At 43.8% G+C, this 15229-nt stretch overlaps 1 protein-coding gene across 1 annotated transcript in view; it reads left to right on the plus strand.

The window, feature by feature from the left end:
* Nucleotides 1–15229, plus strand: part of RAB7A (RAB7A, member RAS oncogene family) — a 72244-nt gene that overhangs the window by 40335 nt on the left and 16680 nt on the right. Inside the window, exons 2-3 of the mRNA XM_040463730.1 lie at nt 11047–11107; nt 12630–12756. Of these exons, the coding sequence (XP_040319664.1) occupies nt 11055–11107; nt 12630–12756 (180 nt within the window). The 5' untranslated portion in view covers nt 11047–11054. The remainder of the gene's footprint in view (nt 1–11046; nt 11108–12629; nt 12757–15229) is intronic.

Here is a 15229-nt window from a genome sequence, read left to right on the forward strand (position 1 = left end):
GCAGCATTTGACCCAAAAGGGAAAAACTACCTACAAACTCTGGTGCCCTGGGCACAGAGAACCTAGATTTAAGGTTTTACAGTTATTGTGAAATACAGTTGTGTTGAAAGAAGGGCATTAAGAGATTGGCCAGTTGAATGGCAGGGAAGGTGCTCTAGGCCAGGCAAGTGACTTTATTCAATAAAAACAAGACAAAGGTTAGTTAAACCTAAGAGTGGCTTGCTTGCCTAAATGCCTGTTGTGCATCCAAAGATAGTGATTCTTCTGACCTGGTTGCTAAATTCTGCTTTCCAGCCTAATCCTGTTGTCTCAGTTTCTGGAACACCAGCACTATCTTGAGCTCCCCCAAAGTGACTTCATGATTCCACAGAAAGGGCTTTTGTCAAAGCCCTCCACTCATCCCCATCCCTCCTCCTTGCCAGACTGGCACCCTGCCAGTCCTGCCCCTTGCCCAGAATGGCCTTTTCCTCTCTCATGCCTTACATCCCCTCCTGGAAGTGTATGACTGTGACCTACTTTTTTCTCTCCTTCGCTTTCCTGTACCTGCCCCCGGTTCTTGTACCATCTGATTGTGGGGTTTCCAAACAACTCCAGTTTCCATCTTTCTTGTTTGCTTATTGGAGGGACATTTTTGCTACTGTTTGAAATTGTGGCTTCAATTTTAATTCAGTAGCTCTCACAACCTCATTTGGTGATGTTATTTCTCTTGCCTTTCCTCTGGGCCTAGAATTTTGAAACCATTTTTATGTTTAACTCAGGCAATCTGTTATGTCCCTCTCCTTTTTCCTCTTTCTTTTAGTAGAGGATTTCTCTGATCTGCTAATCCTTGGATTGTTAGAGTAGCCACACTTCAACTCTCCTCCCCAAAGGACACTGAACACCCTTAAACTGTCCTGTAAGGAACACTCAGTTATCTTACTCTTCATGTTTACCCAGATAAGATGCTTAGTCTAGAGACAAGCACACAATGAGTTTTCAGGAGAAGCACTTGGTAATGTTTGATCTTAGGCCTCTGTGTAGCTAGTCTTCCTTCACTTCCTTCACTGTATTTCCTATGCCCATCTAACAAACCTACCTTCTGCAAACCAGCATAACTTCTTTCTTCCACCTTCTGGCTTGGAGTGCTGGTGAGAATTGTTTTTATTTACCTTTATGACATTGCATGGCTATCTCGCTACTGTAGAACCCTTATGCAGTGTCTTTCAGCAATTGGAATTGGCTAGGTGATATTATCTGTTGAAAATTCTATTCTTTGGGGGCCTGGCTGCCTCAGTCGGTAGAGCTTACAGCTCTTGATCTTGGGATCATAGTTTGAGCCCCATGTTGGGGATAGAGATTGTTTTTTAAAAATCTGCTCTTTTTCTAACTTTTCACTTTTTTTTTTTTTTTTAAAGCTTATTTATGTATTTTTGAGAGAGAGCACACAAGAGGGGTAGGGGCAGAGAGGGAGAATCCCAGACAGGCTCTGCACAGTTAGGGCAGAGCCTAGTGAGGAGCTCAAACCCACAAACTGTGAGATTATGACCTGCACTGGAGTCAAACTCTTAATTGACTGAGCCACCCAGGCACCCGTTCACTTTCGCTCTTAAGCTGCTCTGTTGTAGGAATCCAAACTCCTATTATCCTTCTCCCTTTCTTTCTCAAACTGATCTTAAAACAAGTTACTTTGGGGGCACCTGGCTGGCTTGGTTGGTAGAACATGTGACTCTTGATCTCAGGGTCATGTTGGGTGTGGAGCCTACTCAAAATAAAAAGCTACTGGGTGCCTGGGTGGCTCAGTCATTTGAGCTTCTGACTTCAGCTCAGGTCATGATCTCGTGCTTGGTGGGTTCCGGCCCCACATCTGGCTCTGTGCTGACAGCTCAGAGCCCAGAGCCTGCTTTGGATACTGTGTCTTCCTCAGGGGCGCCTGGGTGGCGCAGTCAGTTAAGCCTCCGACTTCAGCCAGGTCACGATCTCGCGGTCCGTGAGTTTGCGCCCCGCGTCAGGCTCTGGGCTGATGGCTCAGAGCCTGGAGCCTGTTTCCGATTCTGTGTCTCCCTCTCTCTCTGCCCCTCCCCCATTCATGCTCTGTCTCTCTCTGTCCCAAAAATAAATAAACGTTGAAAAGAAAAAAGGAAAAAAAAATGGATACTGTGTCTTCCTCTCTCTGCCCCTCCCCCACTCATGCTCTGTCTCTCAAAAATAAACATTAAAACAAATTTTTTTAAGTTACTTCTTATCAAAGTCATAACATAATTTTTTATATAGTCTTCCTTTTTTTGAGAGAGAGCGCGCGCGGGCGCGCGCGCGCGCGCGCGGGGGAGGGGCAGAGACAGAGGGAGACACAGAATCCCAAGCAGGCTCCAGGCTCTGAATGATATAGGCTTCCTTTTTAAATTTTTTTTTTCAAAGTTTTTTTATTTATTTTTGGGACAGAGAGAGACAGAGCATGAATGGGGGAGGGGCAGAGAGAGAGGGAGACACAGAATCGGAAGCAGGCTCCAGGCTCTGAGCCATCAGCCCAGAGCCCGACGCGGGGCTCAAACTCACGGACCGCGAGATCGTGACCTGGCTGAAGTCGGACGCTTAACCGACTGCGCCACCCAGGCGCCCCTAGGCTTCCTTTTTAGAAGGTATGTGCCGTGTTTCCAACCTAAGATTTCTATGGTGACAAAACTAACAGTCGGCTTGCCCTCAGACCAAAAGCTGATCATCACAGATGATGATTTATCAAGCCTGAATCTGGGACACATTTGCCATAAAAACTTGCCACAGTATTTTTATTAATGAAAATAAATTTACACATTCTTGATTTTTTCCTCCAGATATTCCTAATTTGTTAAAAGTATGAATTGTATTTACAATTTTTTATGGAGAATCTCAAATATGTACAAAAATAGCATGAGCAGTACCATGCGCCCAATTTCTCAACATGTTACTGGCTCGTGCTGGTCTTGTTTTGGCTATACACTCCATCTCACCCTCTGAGTTATTTGGAAGCATGAAATGCCTTTTTGATCTTGGTGGGCAACCCAGTGTAGTGGCTGAGATGAACAAGGTCTTTGTAATTGGTCGTGGGCTCCAGTCTCACATCTGAATATTTTTACAAATCCAGTGACCACCTACAAGCTTCTGTTTCCTCATGTGTTAAATGAGAATAAGACCTTATAGGCTTGCTGTATTAACTGCATGACCTTAGTGAAGTCTATAATGTAGTGCCTGGTTACAGAGTGCATTCAGGAAGGGGTCTTTTATTCGGTGCTCTTCAACTGTTTAGGCCCTAATCTGATTCTTGACTTTGGAAAGTTAAAAAGAGCCTACCTACAGTAGACATTACTGTTCAGGTTGATAACCAGCACAATAATAGTATATGACTGCAAATGCCTTCCTGGTGTCTCCCCTGTGACCTTCTCCAAAATTTTACCAGCACATGTTGCTTGCTTATTTCATTCTGACCCTTCTATTTGTTGGTTTTGAGGACAGGGTATGCTGCTGGGTCTTTAATGGTCAGGTACAGAGCACGGAGACTTGGAAGAAAATGGGATGGAGCTGTTCCATGCTGGTTAAAGTTTAGAATGGTACTTTTGAATCCGCTCAGAAGCCTACAACTTCTGGAATCTGCGTCCCCATGATGCTTCCCTTTCAGTACTATATTTAAACCATGTATGCAATAAATCACATTATGGTAGGTAAAACAGGCAGAGACCGTCAAAGACAGCTGAGAGATACCTGGTTGAATTGTTTGACCTCTGCTAATCTAAAATGCAGGTGGAACCAGTTGACCCTCTTTTCTAGCTATATGACTAACAATGATTTGTGCTAATGATAGCTGGGGTATGGTGAAATGGAAATACTAGTTCACTGCTGGTGTGGGTGTTAATAAAGCTGTTCTGGAAAATAATTCGTCAGTATGTTTCAAGGGCCTTTAAATTTTTCATACTATTTTGTTTAGTGATAACACATTTGTGTGTCTGCTCAGGTTATGCTGACAGATCATACACATAGGTTCATCTCATAATTAAAAATAACTGCATGCTTAATAACAAGGGAATGAGCGGGACTATCCATATGCTGAAATAAATCATGCAACCTTAATGTTAATAACATGGGAGGATATTTAATATACAAAAAAACCAGGATGCAAAGTTACATACAGCATAATCTCAACCATCTGAAGGAACACTAGAAAGACCTATACTCTGATGGTAATAGTGATCGTTTCTAGATGAAATTGTGGGTGCCTTTTTGTCTTTGCTTCATTCTTTTGTGTACCTTTCTGAATTTTCTGCAATTCAGTACTTTATTTGGGGGACAGGGAGAGACAGGGTAGCAGAAAAGTCAACTGTATGATTAGGACCTACGTGTTACAGGTAGGCAACTTGGCAGCACCAAGCAAATAAAACTATCAGCTGATTTCTCTGTCCCATCCTTGTTGCACCTTTAGCATTTGTTCACATATTTAGTGCTGTCATTGCCTCAGACACACATGCAAATCACAACGGCAGTTATGACCTCAAGTCAGTGGTTTCCAAACCCTGTGTGTGTGCCTCAGTTGCCAGAGGGAACTTTTCACAATGCCTAACTGAGGACTGATTCCCCACCCTGGTGAAACAGATCCTCTTTGCTGTGAGAGCTGGTATCACAGAGTGGCATGATGGTTGATTGTTGGGGCCTGCACTGACATGCCTGATAATTCTAGCTCTGTCACTCAATTGCTGTGTGTCCTTGGACATGATACAACACCTCGTCCACTTCCATTCCCTGCATTTTACACTGTTGTCTTAATGGCTTTGCAGATGCTTTGCTTTCAACTTTTTTTTTTTAATCTTTCAATATTTTTGAGAGAGAGAGAGAGAGAGAGCATGAGGAGGGGAGGGGCAGAGGGAGAGGGAGAAGAGAATCCGAAGCAGGCTCCAGGCTCTGAGCTGACAGCACAGAACCCAACGTGGGGCTCAAACTCACGGACAGGACAGTGAGATCATGACCTGACCCGAAGTTGGAGGCTTAATCGACTGAGCCACCCAAGTGCCCTGCTTTCATCTTCTTAATACTGTACTTCCTTAGAGCCTCACCTCCACTTGACTGCAGTCGTTGTGAGTTTGTGATCACCACGCAAAATTGCACTGGCCAGACTTTGCAGTGGCCTGCTGACCCCCAACTTTTGCCCCTTTCCTTTTGGTACAGTTTTTTTCATATCAGTTCTTTGTTTTCACTGCCCTCCACCTGACCATTCTCGGTCAGGCCTTTTCTGACTGACCCTGACAGGCCCTCGCTGACCCTGCCCAGCCCAGACACCCCCACCCCCCTATCGGCTTTTTTTTTTTTTTTTTTTTTTTTTTTTTTTTTTTTGAGAAAGCGAAAGGGAGCAAGTGAGCAAGGGGCAGAGAGAGAGAGAATCCCAGGAGGGGCGCAGAGAGAGAAGTGGGGCCCACCTGAAGTGGGGCTTGAGCTCACCCAAAGCAGGGCACAAGGTCACTCTGTATGGGACTTGAACCCACGAACTGTGAGACCGTAGCCTGAGCCGAAGTCAGATGCTTAATGCCAGAGCCACCCAGGCGCCCAGTCCAGCCCCTTGAACAGTATTTTCCTGACCTTTTCTACTTACTTGGGCTTTCTTTGTTGTTGGGCAGTTGGCTTCTCTGCTTCAGAGATGAAGAAAGTGATAACTTCAGGCTAATAGAGGAAAATTCTAGCTATTGATTTATTATACAAGAAAAATTATCCTTGAGGGAAAGAATTGATTCAGCATATGGAATACTGTTAGTGTTTGCTCAGAAAAAAAAGTGCCTATTGGGGTGCCTGGGTGGCTCAGTCAGTTGAGCATCGACTCTTGATCCTGGCTCAGGTCATGATCTCACAGTCTGTGAGTTTGAGCCCCACGTCAACACAGAGCTGCTTGGAATTCTGTCTCCCTCTCTCTCTCCCCCTCTCCCCCTCTCCCTCTCTCCCTCTTCCTCCCTCCCTCCCTCTCTCCCTCACTCTCTCTCTCCCTCTCTCCCTCTCTTTCTGCCCCCTCCTCCACTTGCATGTGTGCATTCTCTAAATAAATACATAAACAAACAAACAAACAAATAAATAAATGTTTAGGGGTGCCTGGGTGGCTCAGCCAGTTAAGAGTCCGACTTTGGCTCACATCATGATCTCACAGCTCATGGGTTCAAGCCCTGCGTGGGGCTCTGTGCTGACAGCTCAGAGCCTGGAGCCTGCTTCAGTTTCTACGTCTCCTTCTCTTTCTCTGAACCTCTCCCACTTGTACTCTGTCTCTTTCCCTCTCAAAAATAATAAACATTAAAATAAATTTAAAATCTTTTTTTAAATTTTCCCCCCTCCACAGGTCACAATAATATAGCATAAAGAAAACAAAGCTATTTGTAATTCTGTCACCCAGGAAAAACCTGCTAATATTGTGTGTATTCCTTTCAACTTCATTTTTACATTTAAATTTTTACTCCTTTGGGAATCTGTTTTGGAACATGAAGTATACGGATCTTAATTCTCATCAGAATTTTTCTGGCTGCCATCACTTAGTGAATTTTTTTCATCCTTTTGCTACTGAATTTTATAATGCTATATTTGTCTGAGTTGTTCATTTCTGGGCTCTTTTTCTGTTTAGTCCTATTCCAGACCCATACTTTTAATACTGTATAACATACTTTCCAAGACTGTTAAGGCAACTCCTCTATCAATATTCTTTTGGAGAGAGGAATAGGAGGGACTCCTGTGCACTTATTTTTATGAATAAAGTTAGATTATCAAGTTCCAAAACAACCCTTAGTATTGTTTCAGCAGGGGAGAATTTTTGTCTCTGTATTAAGGATTTCTGTTGGGAATATCTCTTCATTTATTCAGATTCCCTTTGTTTCAATAAGATTGTCATTTTAAGTTTTTTTTTGTTTTTTTTTTTTTTAATTTTGAGAGAGCAAGAGAGAGAGAATCCCAAGCAAGCTCTGTACTGTCAGTGCAGAGCTGGATGCAGGGCTTGAACCCTCAAACCCTGAGATCCTGACCTGAGCAAAAACTGAGAGTCAGACACTTAACTGACTGAGCCACCCAGGTGCCCCGAGATTGTCATTTTCTTATTTAAGTCCTATGCTGCTGTTGGGGCACCTCGGTGGCTCAGTCAGTTAAGTGTCCAGCTTTTTATTTCAGTTCAGGTCATGATCTCACAGTTCACGAGTTTGAGCCCTGCATTGGGCTCTGTGCTGACAGTGCAGAGCCTGCTTGGGATTCTCTCTCTCCTCCCTCTCTCTCTGACCCTACCCCGTTCGCTTTCTCTCTCAAAGTAACTAAACTTTAAAATTTTTATTAAAAAATAATAAAAAAAATTAAGTCCTACTGCTGTTAACCATTGCAACAGTTGCAGTGTATAAATGTGGAAAATCCTTCAGGAAAGTGAGTTAGTGAAAGTCATGAAGATGTTTATACTTTTGACTCAGTAACCCCATTCCTAAACATTATCTATAAATTAAATTTAAGAAAACCTTTTTTCCTGTGTGAGAATTTGACCTTTGGTTAATTTTGTTTCCTGGGAACCTGATAAAGGCAGATTGTTGCTTCTGTTGCTGGGCACTGTGGCTTATGGTTAAATGTCTCCTGGTTGGTAATTGCATCCGGACAGGGAGAGGCTGTGCGTCATACTGATGGGCCCCCATGCTTGGGCTTCACAGAGCACAGTGGCTGTTGTGCTGGATGTGTCCCTCACATGGAGCCAAAGAAGCTATTCAAAGAGATGATTGGCTCCCCTCAGCAGTGAAGGTTTTAAGTCGGGTTGAACCCACACTGTCTCCCTGTACCTGAGAGCTGCTATGTGGATTGTTGCACGAACAGCTAGCAAGCTGTGTTCCTGTCCCAGTCCTCAGTAGACAAGTGCCAAGTATGGCCTGTGATAGTCTTGTGAGTCTAAGAAGATTGCTGTGTCCCAAAGAAATGATCCCACAAACTGAAGTTCAAAGATGTTCTTTATAGCATTTACTTTCCCCCACATTTTTGGTATAATATGTAAAAGGCAGGAATGGCTGTTTAAACACTTAATTCACTCAAAGGAATATTAGACGTGAAGACTATAACAGAAGCAAGTACTAGCAACAAGGATAAAGAATAATATAGGAGGAACAAAATACAGATTGTGTGCTGGGGATGTGCACCTGCTCTAGTGGGCACTTAGGAGACTTTAGTACTGTGTGTTCAGGTGTTTTCTGGGATCACCGTGACTGAAGAAAACCCTCAGGGCTCTGCTGCTCAAGAGTCAGCCTAACAAGGTAGCTACACAGGTGGGCTTGCCTGCAGCCTGTGTGAGCAGAAACACAAAGGAAACAAACATGAAATCTGTCAAGTGGGAACAGCAAGGTGAAGCGCATTTCTTGGTGTTTTTTTAAATAAATTTAAAATCATCATTTGTTAAATTAGTATTTATAATATTTACTTTTAAGCCCTCTTTATTATTTTTTTAATGTATATTCATTTTGGAGAGAGTGCAAGAGTGCCAGAGAGCTTGAGCCGGGGTGGGGAGGTAGGCAGATAGAGAAGGGTACTGAGGATCTGACGCAGGGCTCGAACTCACGAACCGTGAGACCATGACCCAAGCCTAAAGTCGGACATTTAACCGACTAAGCCACCCAGTTGCCCTTTGTTTATAATATTTAAAAGCCATTAAGTAATTCTTGGTACATCAGTGAAATTCACTAAACCAAGTTATGGAAATCCCTTTTCACATTCTCATAATCCTTCCTAAATATTCTTCAAGGCTTTTTTTGTAAAGTTTCTCCTCTTTTTTCATCCCTTTCCTTAATTTGCCCTTCAAATTTGAAACTTGTCCAACTGTCATAATCTGATCTCTACCCCAAAATGTAGACCAGACCTGGGTTGATTTTTTTTTTATAACTTGTTTTATTTTTTATGGTTTTAAATTTACATCCAAATTAGCATATAGTGCAACAATGATTTCAGGAGTAGATTCCTTAGTGCCCCTTATCCATTTAGCCCATCCCCCCCCATAACCCCTCCCATAGCCCTCAGTTTGTTCTCCATATTTATGAGTCTCTTCTGCTTTGTCCCCCGGGTTGATACTCTTAAACCTTGGTCAAGGCAGTCTCTGGGGAGGAAGGGAGGGGGTGATGGGGCTCCACAGGTAACAGGTGATTTGGGGTATACCTCTCACTGGGGGGGCGGGAGGCACGGGAAACTAGGTATGATGGAAGACTAAAGGAAACAGGTTTTGCACAAATTCAGCTCGTCTTGTACTGCCCCCTAATTGGCACTAATGGGAGTTTTATAGACAGATACTGGTGGGCAGAGATGGTGTCTTCAGTAGACCTGCCAGGGGAGTGAGGCTTTGGGCGGTGAGAGACAGCATGACCCTTGGGTGTGTCATGGGGCCTGGTTTACATGCCTGGTAAAACTGTCTTCTGGTCTCGCTCCCACTGCTGCACTCTTTGAGAAGCCATGGAAAACGCCACCCTCAGGGGCATAGGATTCATAATCTAACCCTGCCCTATGGGGCAGTAGTCAGTTGTAAAATTTCCTTTTAGTTTGTGGTATTTGTTGCAGTGCCACCTGTTGAAAGAGCAGTTGACAGCCAAGCACCTGGAAATGGGGGAGCGTGGCTTCATTACCTTGTCTAGGCTCTGTGATTTCCTGGTTCTCTCAGTGCCTTCTGGAGTCTGTTCTGTTACACATCTCTGTATTTGACACTCATTAAAACGGTAGCAGCCAACATTTGTTAACTACTTACTATATTCTAGTGACCGTCCGGAGCATTTTAGTCACTCAGGCCTCATAGTATCCTTAGGACATGATGGCTATGATCCCTGTATCCCCATTCCAACAGAATGGTTCGATAATTTGCCTGAGGTCACACAGCTAATAAGTAGCAAAGCCAGAGTAAAAATCTAAGTAGTCTGGGAACAGTTTTTGCATGCTTAAGTCACACTGTAGCCAGTACTATCGGCTTCAGCCTTCTAGAAGCTCATTGGTTAAAAATGAAACTAAAAAGTAGCTTTTCTAGGACCCAGTCCTGACTGCCTGTTCTCCCAAACTGTAGAAGAATAACAGGCTTTATTGAACACACTTATTTACTTTTTTATATGTAAACACTTATTTCCCCCAGTTCCACTGGAGGCAGGAGGTAGAGTTGACCCTGGCCTTGTTACTTGTAGTCTGCTGCCCTAGCTGTTTCACTGTCTGGTGAGGATAATGGGCCAGAGCTTGGTAGTGGTTCTCAGAAGATGTAGATGTCAATCTTGAGGCACTCACATTCAGTCTTGAATTCCTGATTCTGGAGGAGAACATGGGCCTCCTGCTGGGGATTCCAGCCGTGCCTGAGGAGTGTTCCTCCAGCAGTCTTAGATAAGTCGCTGCCATTGGGGTCCAGAATTTAGGACTCCTACTTTCCTGGAAGTCACTGAGTCAGGTTTGGGACACCGAGGGATAATTAAGACAGGAACCCTGTCTTGATAAGTAAACAGGGGCAAGTTCTGGAATAGAGATGAACACAGATTAGGCATCTGACATATTATATGGTCAGTGGTAGGGAAGGCTGCCTAAAAGATGTTCTAGAAAACAGTGATCCCAGGAGCTACAAGGTCAGGTATTATTCTCACGCTAACCCAATATTTGATAATAATTCTCTACTTGGCACTGGAGATGCAGCAGGGAATACATCTGTCTTGGCAGAGATTATTGGAAAAGGGAGAAGACAGATGTAATAGATGCAAATGTGAAGTAATGGTAGGTTCTCTGAAGAAAACTAAGGCCACGTAAAGGGATAGAGAGCAGATAGGGAGAGGGGGTGCTACTTTAGATAAAGTGATCACCTCTCTGATGAGGTGCTGTTTGAACAGAGACTTGAATGAAACAGGACCGAGCTGTTGAGTAAGTTGGGAGCATTGATCCAGACTGATCCAGGAGGGAGAATCCATTCTTTTAGGCCATTTCGAGGGGCAGGATGGCCAACAGGAAGGCTCAGGACACAGTTCTCCTGTGGCTCTTGAGAGGTTTGTGCCAGGGAAGGTGGTTTGCCTTGGTAATTCTGTCACACTCACAGTGTGTTTTCCTTTCTCCTTTTAGTTTGAAGGATGACCTCTAGGAAGAAAGTGTTGCTGAAGGTTATCATCCTGGGAGATTCTGGGTAAGTGGCTCTCACCATTTGAACTGACACATTGGTTTGGATGAAGCCTCCTTTGAAGCCCGTGCCCTCCACGCTGACACCTGCCACTTCCTTCTCTAGTAGTGGTGGATGAGGGCCCTAGGTCTCCAGCTGTTTTGGGCACAGCAGAAATGTGAACGATCTCTTGTTATATAACCCTTCGTTCCATGATCTTAGGCATGATTTGGGGGGAGGGGGGGCTATTTAAACTCAAGAGCAGTTTCATGGAGTCCCTTTTTTCCAAGCTGGTTAGTCTAAGGAGTGCTGTTTAAGTAGATTTGTTGCCACTGACGCCATGCCTAGCAGCTGTGGGGCCTAGCAGTAGCTCAGAAAAGGAGACTTTTCTGAGGTGACCTGTGAAACCTTAGACCAACTGAAAGCTGGGCCTTTTTAAAAATAATAATAATAAACACGGGTGTGCCTCCGTATCCCAAAGTCCCCTGCCCTTTAAAAAGGCAGTGATTTTTCTACTCTGGCTGGCTTTTTCAATTGCCTGAGGAGCCTTTTAAAAGTTGGTGTTTTTCCAGACTAGTGGGTAGGGCCGAGTTGGCAGTACCTTAAATACACACATCTGTCTGTCTGTCTGTCTGTCTCCCTCCCATACTCTTAGTGACTCTAGTGTGCTGTCAGGATTGAGAGATACGGTGTTAGGCCCAAACTTGCCCAGAAAGAATCACCAGGCCTTTACTTGATTCCAGATCTCCTGGCCTCTCCCCTGAAAATTCAGATGCAGGTGGCCTGGATTGGAGAACACTCGCTTCCTTAAGCCGTAACTGTACTTCCAGGTGCTCTGCATATACAGATAAGAATGTTCCTTAGTGAGAAAGGAAGGTGATCCAGTTGGCTTTGAAGAAGGCTTTTGCATCATCTTCAGCCTGCCCTAACTAATCTCATCACCAAGAAATCCATTGTCTCTTTGCTGAGTTCTCATACTGGGGCGGGGGGAACATCTCTGGAAGAGCTTACTTTGAGGTAGATTCTGATTTGGTGGAATACTGGTGCTTTCTCCTTCAGATTTTAGACTTTGAAGCAGCAGGTGGCTGACTGGTGTATATGTCTGCTCTCAGCCAATGACTTCCTCCTGCCATTACTTTCTTGGACTGAATAGCAGCCTCTAAATGGAGAGACACCGAAGACATAAGGGATATTTTTGGAATATTGGAACGATCTTATTACTGTAGCTTCTTTTAGAAGGAGAGTATTTGCTGACATCTTTCTGGAAGGAAAAAATAATATTAGGCTCTACCATCTGAGGTGCTTGTACCAAAACTTACAAGCAGCTTTTCAACATCTGGACTACATTTGTACCCTCTATTTTTATCCCAGGAGAAAATACAACCTCAAATGAATAATGCTGGGCAGTTTGCTGGCACTGCCCTCTGTTGTGATTACAGTTCTTTGTTTTCTTTCAAGATAGGCAAGTCTCTTCAGAGCTGCAAATACCGGAATCAGTTTTCAGTCCCTTCCTAGTTGACCTATACTTGTGGTTTTTCTCCAATTTCAGAGTTGGTAAGACATCACTCATGAACCAGTATGTGAACAAGAAATTCAGTAATCAGTACAAAGCTACAATAGGAGCAGACTTTCTGACAAAGGAGGTGATGGTGGATGACAGACTAGTTACAATGCAGGTAAGCACATGTCACAACTTTGCCAATCAAATCTTCTTAGTTCATTCATTCTGAACCCTTTTTTTCATGCCTAGGCATTTCCCCTCCCTGTTCTTCAGTTCCCACTACTATATTCATGGATAATTTTCCACAGGTGGTATTGCCGAGAAAATACAGGACATCAAGTATGACCGTATATTGCATGAGACATACTAGAAATTTTTCCTTGTCGTTCCAAAAAAGTTCAAATTTCATTGGACTTCTGTTTTGGGGTTTTGTTTTTGTTTTTGTTTTTGCTGAATTTGAAAACACACAGTCCTCTGTCTTATTGTGTCTCCAAAATGTCTAACTCATGCCTTTTTTAATATCCTTGCATAGTTTTTTAGGCCAGAACATCTTTGGGTCTCTCCTAGGTTCTTACAGTAGCTATTAATGTAGTTCCCTGTTTTTCTGGCTTCTTTTCATCTGTCCTGCCTGTAGCCACCAAAGTTGAGTTTCTTTTAAGCCAGCCTGGCTTTTGCATGTATCACCTTAATCTTTCAAGGGCTTCTCTTGCAACAGTTAGGATAAAATACAGGTTCTTTCATATGGCCTTTGGAAAGCCTTTGTGTTCTGGCTACAAACTGTTCTTCGCTTTTTTGTCTTTTGCCAGCTCTTCCAAACCAAGTGCTGCTCTTACAACCCTGTCCTTGCACATGTCTGCTTCCAGCCCAGCCCCTTTGTCCCATCTCAGCCCATCCCCAGGTCTCCAACCTTTAGCCCAGGTGTTGTCTTTTCAAATTCCTACCTCCACAGCAGTTATTTCTTCCTATATTAAATGATGCCCTTGGCAGACTCAGGCCTCTTGAGACAAATATAGTTCTTATCCCACTGTAGTCCTAGCAAACGCCAAGTTTGCTGAAATGTTTGAATGATCCAGGCATTACAGATGGTTTTTATGCACATTGACCTCAAGCTGTGACGTGCTCCCAGAGGATAAAGACTCTTGACACTTCCTTGACTCACACCTCCAGGATGCAGTTAATATGGATTTCCCCTCCCCACCTCCCTCACACATGCACATAGAGATGTTTAAAATACAACTAAAGTTTTTTTTAAGTTCTAAGTTTTATTTGACAGAGCGCATGCGCTCACATGTGCATGTGAGCCGGGGAGGGGCAGAGAGGGTGAGGGAGAGAATCCCAAGCAGATTGCCAAGCTGACAGCCCGAAGCCTAGTGTGGGGCTCAAACTCCAGAACCATGAGATCATGGTCTGAGCTAAAATCAAAAGTCGGATATTTAACCAACTGAGCCACCCAGGCTCAGACTAAAGTTTTAAAGGCCAAGCTTGAGAGAAAAGGTAATTTCCAGATTACAGGAAAGAAGATGGAACTGAGAACTAGTGATAAGCCCAGGGGCTTCTGTCATGATGCTTTAAAAGCAACTTTATAACCAGGACTAGAGTTTTATCACTCACCATGGGCAAGAGAAGTGACTACAAAAGGTGGGAGAGCTGGAACTAGGAATCCCCTTGGAGAGAAAGAGAGAGGGAGGGAGAGAGACTCCCACTCACATAGGACCTTGGAAAGATGTGAAAACAGGAACAAATGCCTTAATCCAGTGAAGTGGCAGAGCTCATGCATGGAGTAAAAGCTTGGGGCTTTTGCCTCTTTGCCTTCTTGTTGGAGACGCTCAGTCCCACTATGCTCATGTGTGGGTTCTGAGCTTATACTCTACATGGTACAGAAATGTTAAAGAATTGGACATAAACCTATAAACCCCTGCCACTCCTGACACAAGCAGAGTCGAGACCATTTTTATAGGAAGACTTGAAACCTCAGAACAGAAGGTGAGCTCATAGCCACATGAGGAAATAACGTACCACAAAAGATGTTCACAATGACTAGAGATTTTTAGAAAGGGAATAGAAACCATAGAGAAAAAGGACACTATAAAAAATGAGGATATGGAAAACATAGAACTTCAAGAAATGAAAAGATGGTCATTGAAATAAGCCAAACGAACAGTTAAACTGCAGGTTAAAGACACCTGAAGAAAACAGTAAGCTGTAAGAACTGAGCAAATTACCTGGGAAACTCAAAACTGCAGAACACCAACAAGCGAAATCTGTCTCTGAAGAGAAGAGACTGATTACTTAACAACGGTTAGAGGAGTTCTCAGAGACCATAGAAGGCAGAAGGGAACAGAATAGCTTCAGGGTACTAGAGTAAAGTAGCACCCGAGGATTCCACATGTGTACCAGCCAGACTAAAAGCTGCATCCTGTACCTAGGAGAAACAGAGCTATAGGACCAAGCTGTGGTTTTGACGGCGATGTGGGCTGATTCAGAAGTCAGACCCCAGGTCCTCCTGGGTTTGGGAGCCCACATACCCTACTAAGCTTGCACCCTATACTGTTGCACTACTGGAGTGAACACCTTCTGAAGAACCACTGGTCACTGGAGTCTGGAAACAGTGGGAAAGAGAACGTGTTCCTTTTTTTTTTTAATATTTA

Source organism: Herpailurus yagouaroundi, unplaced genomic scaffold (genome assembly GCF_014898765.1).
Source record: "Herpailurus yagouaroundi ecotype Mexico unplaced genomic scaffold, PumYag 419, whole genome shotgun sequence".
NCBI classification, from domain to species: domain Eukaryota; kingdom Metazoa; phylum Chordata; class Mammalia; order Carnivora; family Felidae; genus Herpailurus; species Herpailurus yagouaroundi.